Source organism: Suncus etruscus, chromosome 12 (genome assembly GCF_024139225.1).
Source record: "Suncus etruscus isolate mSunEtr1 chromosome 12, mSunEtr1.pri.cur, whole genome shotgun sequence".
Taxonomy (NCBI): domain Eukaryota; kingdom Metazoa; phylum Chordata; class Mammalia; order Eulipotyphla; family Soricidae; genus Suncus; species Suncus etruscus.
In genome coordinates, this window is record NC_064859.1 from 4,864,273 (window position 1) to 4,877,711 (window position 13,439).

Below are 13,439 nucleotides of genomic sequence, written 5' to 3' on the forward strand. Positions count from 1 at the left end.
ACTACACTGACAACTAACATAAGAATGTGAATAAATGAGGGAAGTGAAAGCCTGTCTCAAATACAGGTGGGGGTGGGTAGGGAGGTGGGAGACTTGGGGCATTGGTGATGGGAATGTCGCACTGGTGAAGGGGGTGTTTTTTATATGAGTGAAACCCAACTACAATCATGTTTGTAATGAAATTGTATAAATAAAGACATTAATAAAGAAAAACTGTGGGCTGGAGAGATATCATGGAGGTAGGGCATTTGCCTTCCAGGCAGAAGGACGGTGGTTCACATCCCAGCATCCCATATGGTCCCCCGAGCCTGCAAGGAGTGATTTCTAAGCATAGAGCCAGGAGTAACCCCTGAATGCTGCCATGTGTGACCCCCCCCCCAAAAAAAAAGAAAGAAAAAAGAAAAAAAGAAAAATGTGAGACGAGGGAGAACCCATTGGTGGTGGGAAATGTGCCTTGCTGGTGTACATTCTATGACTGAAACTCAAGTATGAACAATTTTGTGACCACGGTGCCTAAGGAAAGAAATTATATATAAAAATAAGACTATGCTAACATACTTAACATATTTAACATCTCAATGTATCAGAGGTTATAGGATTATTTTGGCATATACATTCTGATAATTTACAAATATTCTTGTATTAGAATAAATTTTGAAGTTTATTAAGTAATTTGTTGCAATTCAAATATATCAGACAATTCTAATTAGTTGCATATTAACTTTTATTACATTAAAGCAAACTTCTGTTCTTGACATGGACTCCTTTCATACACATCTTTATTTTTTTTGCAGGTATTGATTTGTAAACAATATATTCAAGTATTTTTGTTTATGAGGGAAACTTTCTCTCATTTGCTTTTTTATCTAGAGGTCCACTTAGAGTTCATCTTTTTATTTTTCAGTGGAGAACGCGAATGCAGTCCCCCACTACCACAAATTATGCAGTCGAGTTTCCCACATTTGGGGAAATCGCAGGGGGTCAGCACACCCGGAGTGCAATGGGTAAGCCTTGCCCTGGGGAAACCACCTTCGTGGTCATGGTATCTCCCCTGCCAGGTTCATCTTTGAACCTATTCTACTCAAAACAATTAAACTTTCGTGATGATTATTGCCTGCAAATTTCTTCTTTGTCACACCTAGCACCGCAGGGACTCCACTTTGGATAATTTTCGATATGGGATATAATTCTACATCCTAAGGTGTTTTTTCAAAAGGCTCTGAGCAAGTATTGAAGATCACATCTCTCTCTGACTTTCACAGAGAAGAATATCCAAAGTATCACAGACAGGTAATAGAAGAGGCCCTGTAAATGGCAAGAAAAAAACATTTTGTTATGATATTTTACTAGATTTACTTGAATTTAAATTCATATTAGATTCAACAAATTGTAATCAATTTTATACTATAGAAATCAAGTAAAAATTTTATGTTGAAATTTAGTAATGTACTTTGAATATATCTATTCAATATTCTGAGATTAAAATTTATGTCTATATGTATCAGGTCATGAAAATAAAATTTGGTAACTCTAAGAGTAGCCACTTTTAAAGGTTTCTTTTCCTCTCTCTTTTCTGGATGGTCTGCTTTATTTGTGTGATCAACAAAGGACAGAACTTGTCTGAATGTTTACAGACTACAAACTCAGCAGCATCATGAGCAGCAACTCATCCTTCCCTGAGGTCCTGCAGCTCTGCTATGAGAATGTGAATGGATCCTGTGTGAAAACTCCCTACTCTCCCGGGCCCAGGGTGATCCTCTACGCAGTGTTTGGTTTTGGTGCAGCCCTGGCAGTGTTTGGGAACCTCCTGGTGATTGTTTCAATCCTGCATTTCAAGCAGCTGCACTCTCCAACCAACTTCCTCATCTCCTCTCTGGCCTGTGCGGACTTTCTGGTGGGTGTGACTGTGATGCCCTTCAGCATGGTCAGGTCTGTGGAGAGCTGCTGGTACTTTGGGAGAAGTTTCTGTACTTTCCACACTTGCTGTGATATTGCATTTTGCTATTCTTCTCTTTTTCACTTGTGCTTCATTTCCATTGACAGATACATTGCTGTAACTGACCCCCTGGTGTATCCTACCAAGTTCACAGTGAATGTGTCAATGATGTGTATTAGCATCTCCTGGATCCTGCCCCTAGTATACAATGGAGCTGTGTTCTACACAGGTGCCAATGATGACGGGCTAGAGGAATTATCCAGAGTTATTAACTGCATAGGAGGGTGTCAGCCTATTATAAATCAATTTTGGATTTTGGTAGATTTTCTATTATTTTTTATACCTACCATTGTTATGATAATTCTGTATAGTAGTATATTTCTTGTGGCTTGGAAGCAAGCCAAAATGATAGAAAGCATTAGCAGCAAAGCAGAAGGTTTCTCAGGGACTAGCAGACCCAAAGCGACTAAGAGAGAAAGAAAAGCAGCTAAAACCCTGGGAATCACTGTGATAGCATTTTTAGTCACCTGGCTACCCTTTATGATTGATTCATTCTTTGATTCATTTTTGGGTTATATAACACCTTCATACATGTATGAGATACTTTGTTGGGTTGGTTATTACAACTCTTCACTAAATCCTTTGATATATGCCATATTTTACTCTTGGTTCAGGAGAGCAATAAAACTTATTATAACTGGCAGTGTATTAAAAGATAATTCATCAACCATAAATCTTTTTTCAAAATAGACTAAAATTTTATAAATTTTGTATAAAAAGGGGGGGGGGGAATTCTCCATGTGTTTGACCTAAAAATGTGCAAAAATGTGACCCACTGAGTAGGGTAGGGGATAGATATAAGTACTTCAGTTTCAGTTGCCTAACTCATGTTTTTTTTTTATTGGTGAATTCATCATTAGGAATTTGGAATTTCTATTTAAGCTATCCTATGTTTTCCTTTTAACAAAATATCTTGTTAAAAGATTTGTAATTCACCTTGGTCACAACAAAAATATTTAAAGAAAGAATAAATTAAAAATGTCTTTTTAATTGGACAAAAAAATCAATAAATAATTTGACAGAAATACAGTCTCAAAAGTAATTGTCAATAGGGCCAGAACGGAGGTGTGGAGCAGTAAGGCTCTGCAGAGCCAGAGCTAGCCGAGAACAGACTGTGGTTCAATACCCCAGAGTCTTATATGAGCCCCCGAGCCAGGAGCGATTTCTGAGCACCTAGCCAGGAGTAATCTCAGAGCATCACCGGGTGTGGACCACACATGCCCTTCCCACTCCCCCTCCAAAAAAAAGTGATTGGCAATAATGATCCATTTTTCCTCTCGACTTACTCATTTTCCTATTTTTCCATTAGTAGCTTTTTTTCCAGAAATTCCTTTCTGGCTTACTATGAGTTATTTCCAAAACACTTTGGCCCTATAATCTTTGTAAAAATCTGTATTTTCCTTGCTTGGATTTAGTTTAACTTTGTCTCATTTTGAGCAGCTTGTTTCTTGGATTATAATCTGTCAACGATTCCTAATTGGTGTCTGAGTCATGTACACCAGCCATTTAAATTCAAGAAATATTTTTATTTTAGTTTGGGAGGGTTTGGCCATTGTAATATAGCCATGAGTTGTTGCTACAGTTTCCACAATAGTGACTGTATTTTTAAAGTAATTATTTTCTTAACCCAAGAGTAATTTTTTATTGCATACATTATTGTATGTTTTCTGTAATTTTCCCCCTGTGAGCACTACTCAAACTTTATGTATTGTTGACAATGTAAATTATGGGGAAATGTAGGATTTTTAAAAAGGAAATTATGTGATAGCATTTTGGCAATAATTATCTTATTTAGTCACAAAATAGTAGCTATATCCCCAGGTATTTAATAAGTTTAAGAAAATATTGCTTTTCTTGGAATGACTTAAAAGTCTATATAGGTTCATGTATTCTTTGTACTTTTTTTCAATGTACTTTTTTAAATAGTATTTATTCATCTTTCACATTTGCCCTTGGTGATTTTTGTAGGGGTAAGAACATGGACAGATTTAATTGGATGGTGTGAGTTTAATGTTTGATGTTGGGAACAGTGATGCAGAGATGCTCTTCCTGGTCAGGCTGGGAGCCAGCATGTACTCCCAGAGATCACACTGAAAGTGTGATGCAATTTATCTGCTTGAACTCTTCACCCATCTCCTGAGTCTCAAGATCTCATTGTTATGTTCAAAGAAAGTATGATCTAATTATGAATAGAAAATGATATCTGGATTTTTATTTTATGTGGGGGGAGCACACCTAATTATGGTCAGGGGTTACTCCTGGCTCTGGACTCACTCCTGGAGGTACTCTTGGAGGTGGGGAATCAAACTCATTTCAGCCTTGTGCAAGACAAGCACCTTACCTGCTATGCTATTTCTTGAGCCCAGGTAAATATTTCTAAGAATAATTGAGAGCATCCATGATGGAAAGAGGAATATATTTAAACATTCTCAAAACTCTCAATATAGCAAGAGACAGATTGCATTCAATGAACATTTAAGAGAAAGAAAAACAGGAGGCTAATAGATACATTGAATTTTAAAACTAATAAATATTTTTATTTTTTTTAAATAATTTTTATTGTGATCAAAGTGAATTGCAAATAATTCACAGTAATATTCATTTTAATATTTCATTATTTATTCATGTGAATTCCCTCTTGCCAAAGTAAAAAAATTCCAAAAGTAAGATTTCTTTTTTTTTTTTTTTTTGGTTTTTGGGCCACCCGTTTGACACTCAGGGGTTACTCCTGGCTATGTGCTCAGAAATTGCCCCTGGCTTGGGGGGACCATATGGGACACCGGGGGATCGAACCGCGGTCCTTCCTTGGCTAGTGCTTGCAAGGCAGACACCTTACCTCCAGCGCCACCTACCCGGCCCCCCAAAAGTAAGATTTCATTTACTTAAAACTTCTATTGAGACAGGTAATAATTGCTTTGCTTTAATTTTTCCAATTTTCAAGACAAAAATATTCAGGTTAGAGAAATGCTGCATGAGTGTAGAAAAAGCCAGGAAAAAAAAAAGAGAAAGAGGCCAGTAAAAGATCTATTAATCAGGTTGTAAAGTCATAACCCAACAGGTGAAAGTGGACCCAAATACAAACATTTCTTTTTTATTTCCTCTTATACTAAACCCTTTCCTAGCAGCTACTTCTCTACTCCTTCTGGGCTCCCTTGTAGCTGCTATTTTCAAGCTTCCTACGTGGCTTCCAGGCTGACTAACTCCCTTTAGTGATGCTATTGCTGCTTCTTTGATGATGCTCAATTGCTAATGGTGAATCTGATTCTGAATTGGTGATACTGAATCTGATGCTCAATCTCTGATGATGATGTCTCTCTCTTTTTTTTTTTTTGCTTCACTTTTTCTTTCTTCTTAACTTTTTTTTATTATTGTTTTTTTTTATTTTATTTAAACACCTTGATTACAATTATGATTGTGTTTGGGATTCAGTCATGTAAAGAACACCACCCATCACCAGTGCAACATTCCCATCACCAATGTCCCAAATCTCCCTCCTCCCCACCCAACCCCCACCTGTACTCTAGACAGGCTTTCTATTTCCCTCGTACATTCTCTTTATTAGGATAGTTCAAAATGTAGTTATTTCTCTAACTAAACTCATCACTCTTTGTGGTGAGCTTCATGAGGTGAGCTGGAACTTTGAGCTCTTTTCTCTTTTGTGTCTGAAAATTATTATTGCAAGAATGTCTTTCATTTTTCTTAAAACCCATAGATGAGTGAGACCATTCTGCGTTTCTCTCTCTCTCTCTCTCTCTCTCTCTCTCTCTCTCTCTCTCTCTCTCTCTCTCTCTCTCTCTCTCTCTCTCTCTCTCTGACTTATTTCATTCAGCATAATAGATTCCATGCACATTCATGTATAGGAAAATTTCATGACTTCATCTCTCCTGACAAGCTGCATAATATTCCATTGTGTATATGTACCACAGTTTCTTTAGCCATTTGTCTGTTGAAGGGCATCTTGGTTGTTTCCAGAGTCTTGCTATGGTAAATAGCGCTGCGATGAATATAGGTGTAAGGAAGGGATTTTTGTATTGTATTGTTGTGTTCCTAGGGTATATTCCTAGGAGTGGTATAACTGGATCTTATGGAAGCTCGATTTCCAGTTTTTGTAGGAATCTCCATATCGCTTGAACTAGTTCGCATTCCCACCAGCAGTGGATAAGAGTTCCTTTCTCTCCACATCCCCGCCAACACTGTTTGTTTTCATTCTTTGTTATGTGTGCCAATCTCTGTGGTGTGAGGTTGTACCTCATAGTTGTTTTGATTTGCATCTCCCAGATGATTAGTGATGTGAAGCATTTTTTCTTTTTTTTTCTTTTTTTTTAAATAATTTTTTATTTAAGCACCATAATTACCAGTACAGGCGTGGGGGGTGGAGAGGAGGGAGATCTGGGAAATTGGTGGTGGGAATGTTGCACTGGTGAAAGGGGGTGTTCTTTACATGACTGTAATCATACAACTATAATCATATTTGTAGTTACAGTGTTTAAATAAAGATAATTATTTAAAAAAAAGCTGCTTCAAGATGGGTGTGCATTTTAATGGCTGAAACCTAATTACGAACGTGTTTGTAATCATGGTGCTTAAATAAAAATTATTTAAAAAAAAAAGAAAAAATGCTTCACATCACTAATCATCTGGGAGATGTCTCTAATACAATTTTCTCTCTAACTCTCCTTATCTTGATTCCCACCAAGCTCCTAGACAGTAAAGGCAGTTCCTATTTCCCTGTCCGATTAGGTCAGGGGGAACAGTTCCAGTTACAGAGATCCACAGAAAATAATTCACACAGTGAAAAGGTACAAGAATGGGTTCAGAAAATCCAGTGCTCAAGCAAGGAATGCAAACCACAAAAGCTTTCTGCTCCTAAGATGGAGTGCAGTTTAGTGGAAGAAGACCAAAAAATGAGCCACAAACATTTCTTATAGTTATTCTACCTACAAGGCAAAATAGTCAGAGAATTTACATACATATTTTAGTTCTTGGTTATACTGCCTAGAAACAAATCCCTCCTGTTTGGCATGTACATCTATTTATAGATATAAAGTGGATTCTAAGGACAAGAAAAAGATACTAGTAAAAAATAAAAGAAAAAAGAAGTTATTCTTGAGGCAATTGTATCAATTTTTTGTGGTTTGATTTATATATCTTTAAAAAGTAGAATGAGTCTATGAATTTTACTGCTGAAGATTTGATGGTGGCAGCTGTGGAATGTCTCAAAGAAATCTTTGTACAATAGTTTCTCTTTTTTTGTTGTTTTTTTGTTTGTTTTTTTGTTTTTGTTTTGGGTCACATCAGGCAGCACTAGGGTTACTCTTAGCTCTACGCTCAGAATTCACTCCTGGCAGACTTGAGGGACCATATGGGATGCCGAGATTCGAACCACCATTCTTCTTCATGCAAGGCAAACGCCCTACCTCCATGCTATCTCTCTGGCCTCAGTGTACAATAGTTTCTTGAAGGAGAAAATCTACCATACTTTTATTACTTCTCCTACAAAGCCAAATGTATTTGAAGGGAATGTTTCCATTTTCCTGTTTTTAATTTCATCTCTTTCCACTGGTTTTATATTGAATTAATTAATTAATTAATTTTTGGTATTGGGTCACACCTGGCAGCGCTCAGGGGTTACTCCTGGCTCTACACTCAGAAATTGCTCCTGGCAGGCTCGGAGGATCATATGGAATGCCAGGATTCGAACCGTCCTTCTGCATGCAAGGCAAACTGACTACCTTCATGCTATCTCTCCGGCCCCAACATTGAATTTATTTTTGAGCACCTTTCTTCACAGCTTTGTATCTTTGGATAGCTCTTCATATGGTCCCCATGCCTGCGAGGAGTAATTTCTGAGTGCAGAACTAGGGGTGACCCCTGAGCACAGCCGGGTATAATCCCAAAACAAAAACAAACAAACAAAAACGAGGGCAGAATATCTAAATATGCACATTTTCAAAAATGACAATCAATAGGCACATAAAACAATTCTCAATGCACTTATTTGTTGTATGCAATTAAAAACTACAAAAGAGGGGCATTTTAGGGCTAGAGAGATAGCATGGAGGTAGGGCATTTGGTTCCATGCAGAAGGACGGTGGTTCAAATCCCAGTGTCTCTTATGGTCTCCCATGCCGGCCGGGGGCAATTTCTGAGCGCAGAGCAGGAGTGACCCCTGAGCGCTGCCGGGTGTGACCCAAAAAAAAACAAAAACAAAAAATAATAATAATAAAAGGGCATTTTGACAATGATAGTTATAGTCTATTGCTATAGTTGCCTCTGAATATCTTAATAGTTGACATTCTATTGATGAGTGATCTAATGAGGGCACCTATCATTTTCTGAATACATGTTTCAAACATATACTAGTGAATTGAGAAAATAACTACAGGATGGCTTGTATTACATTAAAAAACTAATAAATTTTGTTGATCATCTGGTTTCCACAAGCACAGTAAATCATGAATTCTGTTGATCACAGTGACCTTTGAGGACTTTATAATTAATGCCAATTAAGCATGGATGCACTATTATCTCATACAATCTGAATATTTCTTAATTCAAAGTACAGTTCTCTCTTTGGGAATATTAGGAGAAAAGATTGAATCTTTTAATAAATGTTTAGGATTTCATTGTGAATATATACCACATCAGTTTTTCCAGGAAGCACAGCATTTGTTTCCAGATATTTATTTCCAAATAAACCATTTGTTTATATATTCTGCTGCAAAAACATAGGGGTGTATATTCACATACACTATATATATAATATATATATACTATTTATTAGAAAAAGTACCCTCTTGTTGAATCTTGTTGAATAAATTCTTGTCCTTTGCCAGAATTTATTATACATTTATATCTATTTATTTATGAGTTCTAAATAATTTTAATCAGTATGAATTTTTGCTCTATTTATGCAGTAATTTATATGTATGTTTAATTTATTAACATTCTGTGGATTAAAACCAAAGTCTTATATGTACCATGCTGTTTTAATAACTATTTATTTGTAGAATAGGTTGGAATTGAAACTAACGGATCTCTATTTCTGATCTTTATTCCAAACAACTATATTTTAATTTCTTTATATTAGAGCCCTTGTTTTACAAAGTTATTCATGGTTGATTTTTAGATATGCAATGGGTCCAACACCAAATCTACCACCAGTGTCAATTTCCCTCCAATGTTCTAAAGTTCCCTTCCTTCTTTCCCTCGTCACAGTCTGCCATCTTGACAGGCATCTGTCAAGGCAGGCTGCCACATGCAGCGCCTCATTTGGATGTGTCCGGAGTCTTGGAAGCCAGACCACCCCATGTTCTCCCACAAATTGACTTTGAGAGCTTGCCTAGGTTCTAGCAGGGGAGCGCAGCCACTCGCACACCCTCGACCGAAGAATGTCTGTCTCTGTTTAAGGAATGCCGTCCTCTTTGACCTAGCGCGCAGCTTCTCGAGGGATGCACATGGAGCTATGAGTGAGAAGGGGACACCTGCCTAGCCACCCAGATCAGCCGAATCAACCCTGGTGATCAATGGGGTGACAGATGTCACAGCCAGATCGCCCTCATATCCCAAACATTTCTTAACACCAATGATGTACCCTGTGTCTCCTTGGACCTTAATCCTTATTATTTCTCATCTGTATTTCTTTCCCTCCGCTCCATTATTTTCTTCCTTTCTACTTCCTACATTGTGCGATCAAGAATAATATAGACAACTCCCTTTAAATCATTGCAATTATTTCCAGATATTGTAAATATCACAAACTACTGATATCATCCTGTGATTATACTTCTGGCTAACTTCATTTAACATGAAATCTTCTAGTTCTATTCGTGTTGCTATCAGTTGCATTATTTCATTATTCCTTACAGCTATGTTGTATTCCATTGTATATATATATCTATATTTTATAACATACAAATCTTTCATTAGATATTTAGACTGATTCCAAATCTTAGCTATTGTACTCCCTGGAACTAATTTTGACACCTGGAATCTTTTGTAGCTACAAATAGCTTCATTATTTAGTTGTATGTATGATACTTGTTTCAAAGAGTATGAGAATTTCTGTGCCATGAAAATATTCTGTTCTTGATTTCTGTGATGGTTATGTAGTAAAAAAAATATTTAAATAAATGATTAAACACTTTAAAATGTGAAATTTTTAATACATAATATCCTTTTATGTCAAAAGCTTATATTATTTTTTCAAAAATAAATTTCTCCTGGCAGGCTCAGGGGACCATATGGGATGCCAGGGATAAAACCCGGAAATGTCCTGGGTCTGCCACATGCAAGGCAAATGCCCTATCGCTGTACTATCGCTTCAGCCAAAACACTTCCATTTTTCAAGTATATGTTAATATTTTATACTTTCTTTTTTTCCAACTACAGACATGTTTATAATCACAGTGCTTAAACAAAGACAGTATTATAAGAAAGAAATTATAAGAAAGAAATTAATAAATCTCCAGTCCATTTTCCTTTTTTCTTCTCTTTTTTTCTTCTTTTTCTAAGACTGCTGCCTTGCCCCTTGTCTGCTTTTCTGCACAAGACAGTCAAGAAGATGCCATGAACCTCATTGCCAGGGCCCAAACCCAGTAAGGGTCTCACCCAATAAGGTGGAGTCAGAGGAGCACTTATAATAGTGTCTTTAAACACCGTGATTATAAATATGTCTGTAGTTGGGTTTCAGTTTAAAAAAAAGGTAAGTTAAATCATTCAAAGATTACTAAAGATAAACACTGCATATGTGTGTATGTGTGTGTGTGTGTGTGTGTATACACCTGGTGATACTCAGAGATTACTCCTGGCAATGCTCTCAGAAATCACTCTTGACTTGGGAACCATGTGGGATATCGGGGAACTGCTGCATGCAAGGCAAACACCCTACCACTGTGCTATCGCTTTGGCCCCTTGTTTTATATTTTTATCACTTCGTTTTCCCATTTAAATTTCTAAGACATAATTAAATATCACCAGTTAACAAGATAGATAGAGAAAATCTGTTATTAACAAGTTTATTCCTTTCTACACTTTGTGCTATTGGGATTCAGACATAAGGGGCTTGGGTATTTGTAATTAAGCTACTTTCCTTAGGGGCAGATTGTTTTGATCAGCATCATTGTTCTGATAAGTTATAAAAAGAACTAAAAATCAGTACATATTTGTTCACCATATAATAATAGCTCAACATTCAAAGAACATTTCTTATGAATGAATTATTAGGTAAAGCTAATGTTTAAAGTAAACAACAAACAGTATTTTATGTAATGATAAAATAACGTTTTATTTATTAGGAAGTGAATCATTTTATGATCAGATGAACCATTTTCTAAATAAGAAATCTAATACAGATTTGCAAAGAAATAGAAAAAGAAGGTATGGCAATTACTAACATATTGTGTATATTATTTTTAAAGGACGTTCAAAGCCTGGGATGATACATTATCCACGAAAGTTTACAGCTTCTCCAGGTATCAGAACATAACCATGAGCACTGACTTTTCCACTCCGGTGGCTGTGGAGATGTGCTATGAGAACCTGAATGAATCCTGTATCAAGACTTCCTACTCACCCGTCCCCCGTCTGATTCTCTACACAGTATTTGGCTTCGGAGTTGTGCTGACTGTATTCGGAAACCTCATGGTAATGATTTCAGTTTTTTATTTTAAGCAGCTGCATTCTCCAGCCAATTCTTTGATTGCTTCTCTGGCCTGTGCTGACTTCCTGGTAGGTGTGACTGTGATGCCTTTCAGCACTGTGAGATCTGTGGAGAGCTGCTGGTACTTTGGGCAGAGTTATTGTAAATTTCACTCTTGCTTTGAAGGATCTTTCTGTTATGCTTCTATCTACCACTTGTGTTTCATTTCTTTAGACAGATACATTGCCGTCACTGACCCTCTGGTCTATCCAATCAGGTTTACCGCATTTGTTTCTGGCTTGTGCATTGCCTTCTCCTGGCTCTTTTCCATTATTTACAGTTTTTTCCTTCTAGGCACAGGGGCAAACGAAGTTGGGCTGGAGCAACTAGTAAGTGCTCTCACTTGTGTGGGAGGGTGTCAAATTGCAGTGAATCAAAATTGGGTAATGATAAACTTTTTGGTCTTTATCATTCCCACACTTGTGATGATAATAGTTTACTCCAGAATCTTTCTCATTGCTAAACAGCAGGCTAGAAAAATTGAAGGTATGGGCAACAAAACTGAGAATGCAGCAGACAGGTACAAAGAAAAAGTGGCCAAGAGGGAAAGAAAAGCTGCAAAAACTTTGGGAATTGCAGTGATGGCCTTTTTGATTTCATGGTTGCCCTATTTCATTGATTCAGTAATTGATGCCTTCTTAGGCTTTATTACACCCACATATATTTATGAAATACTGGTTTGGTTTGCTTACTATAACTCAGCAATGAACCCTTTAATTTATGCTTTCTTTTATCCTTGGTTTCGAAAAGCCGTCAAACTAATTGTCACTGGTGGAATCTTGAAAGAGAATTCCTCAAGCATAAATTTGTTTCCTGAGTAGTTTCTGCTTTTACATTAGTAAGACTGAAATAGAAACACAATAGGATAATGAGTAAAAACCTATCATAGCTGTGTAAGATTTTCCAATGTAAAATAATTCTATTGTACTTTAATTTTTACTTAACTTTATATTCAATTGAAGAAGGTATTAAAACTGCCTTATACACACCCGCAGAACCAGCAATGCTTGAATTGTAATAAAAGTGCCATTTAATAAAAAAAAAATCTCATTTAATACTGTGGTTACTAAGTCTCCCTGAGCTTCATTGTTATTATGGTGGCTTATAATAGAGCCCATCTTGGTAGTATTCTGGAGAAAATTTAAGTGCAGTTTCAGAATAAGGTAATATATCTATTAACAAGACAACAATTAAATTATTTATTATGGTAAAGATAACTGACATTATAAACAATGACTCATCTATTTAATACATTAATATACCTTCAGGAATAATTACTGAGTGCAGAGCTAGAAATAATCCCTGAGCACCACCAGATGTTGCCCCCAAGTACGCAAGAACTATGCTACAGTTAATTTTTTAGAGTTAATTTTTTTTATCAGCTAGCAAGTGCTTAAAGTAATAGCTTTAAGGCTTTTATTCAAGATATTTAAAATTAATTTGTGATTAAATTATATATTGCTCCACAAATTCTTTTATTTTTATTTTGAGGCCACACTCAGTGGCTTTCAAGAGTTATTTTTGGCTCTGCACTCAGAAGTCACTCCTGGCAGGCCAGGGGACCATATGGGATGCAAGGGTTCAAACACAGGTCTGCTGCATTCAAGGCAAATGCCCTACCCATTATATTCCAGCCCTTAAGTTCCACAAATTCTTGACATATAATTTCAAGTATATATATATATATATATATAAAATAACTTGAAAATGAATTCCAAAGAGAAAATTGAAATTAAAGACAGA

At 36.5% G+C, this 13,439-nt stretch overlaps 2 protein-coding genes and 1 non-coding gene across 3 annotated transcripts; 2 read left to right on the plus strand and 1 right to left on the minus strand.

Annotated features, from left to right (window-relative positions):
* Nucleotides 1–903: 903 nt before the first annotated feature.
* LOC126024829 (U1 spliceosomal RNA) lies at nt 904–1,066 on the minus strand. The gene has a single exon (XR_007500929.1). It is a non-coding gene; the product is annotated as a U1 spliceosomal RNA (small nuclear RNA).
* A 588-nt stretch (nt 1,067–1,654) lies between these two features.
* On the plus strand, nt 1,655–2,686 carry LOC126024747 (trace amine-associated receptor 6-like). The gene has a single exon (XM_049785212.1). It carries the CDS (start codon nt 1,655–1,657, stop codon nt 2,684–2,686), a length of 1,032 nt encoding a protein of 343 aa, XP_049641169.1.
* An 8,799-nt stretch (nt 2,687–11,485) lies between these two features.
* LOC126024746 (trace amine-associated receptor 7a-like) lies at nt 11,486–12,517 on the plus strand. The gene has a single exon (XM_049785211.1). The coding sequence runs from the start codon at nt 11,486–11,488 to the stop codon at nt 12,515–12,517; it is 1,032 nt and encodes a 343-aa protein (XP_049641168.1).
* Nucleotides 12,518–13,439: the final 922 nt, after the last annotated feature.

Bases quoted from the DNA above. Each gene is read 5' to 3' on its own strand.
- LOC126024746 (XM_049785211.1), top strand. From the start codon at position 11,486: ATGAGCACTGACTTTTCCACTCCGGTGGCTGTGGAGATGTGCTATGAG.
- LOC126024747 (XM_049785212.1), top strand. From the start codon at position 1,655: ATGAGCAGCAACTCATCCTTCCCTGAGGTCCTGCAGCTCTGCTATGAG.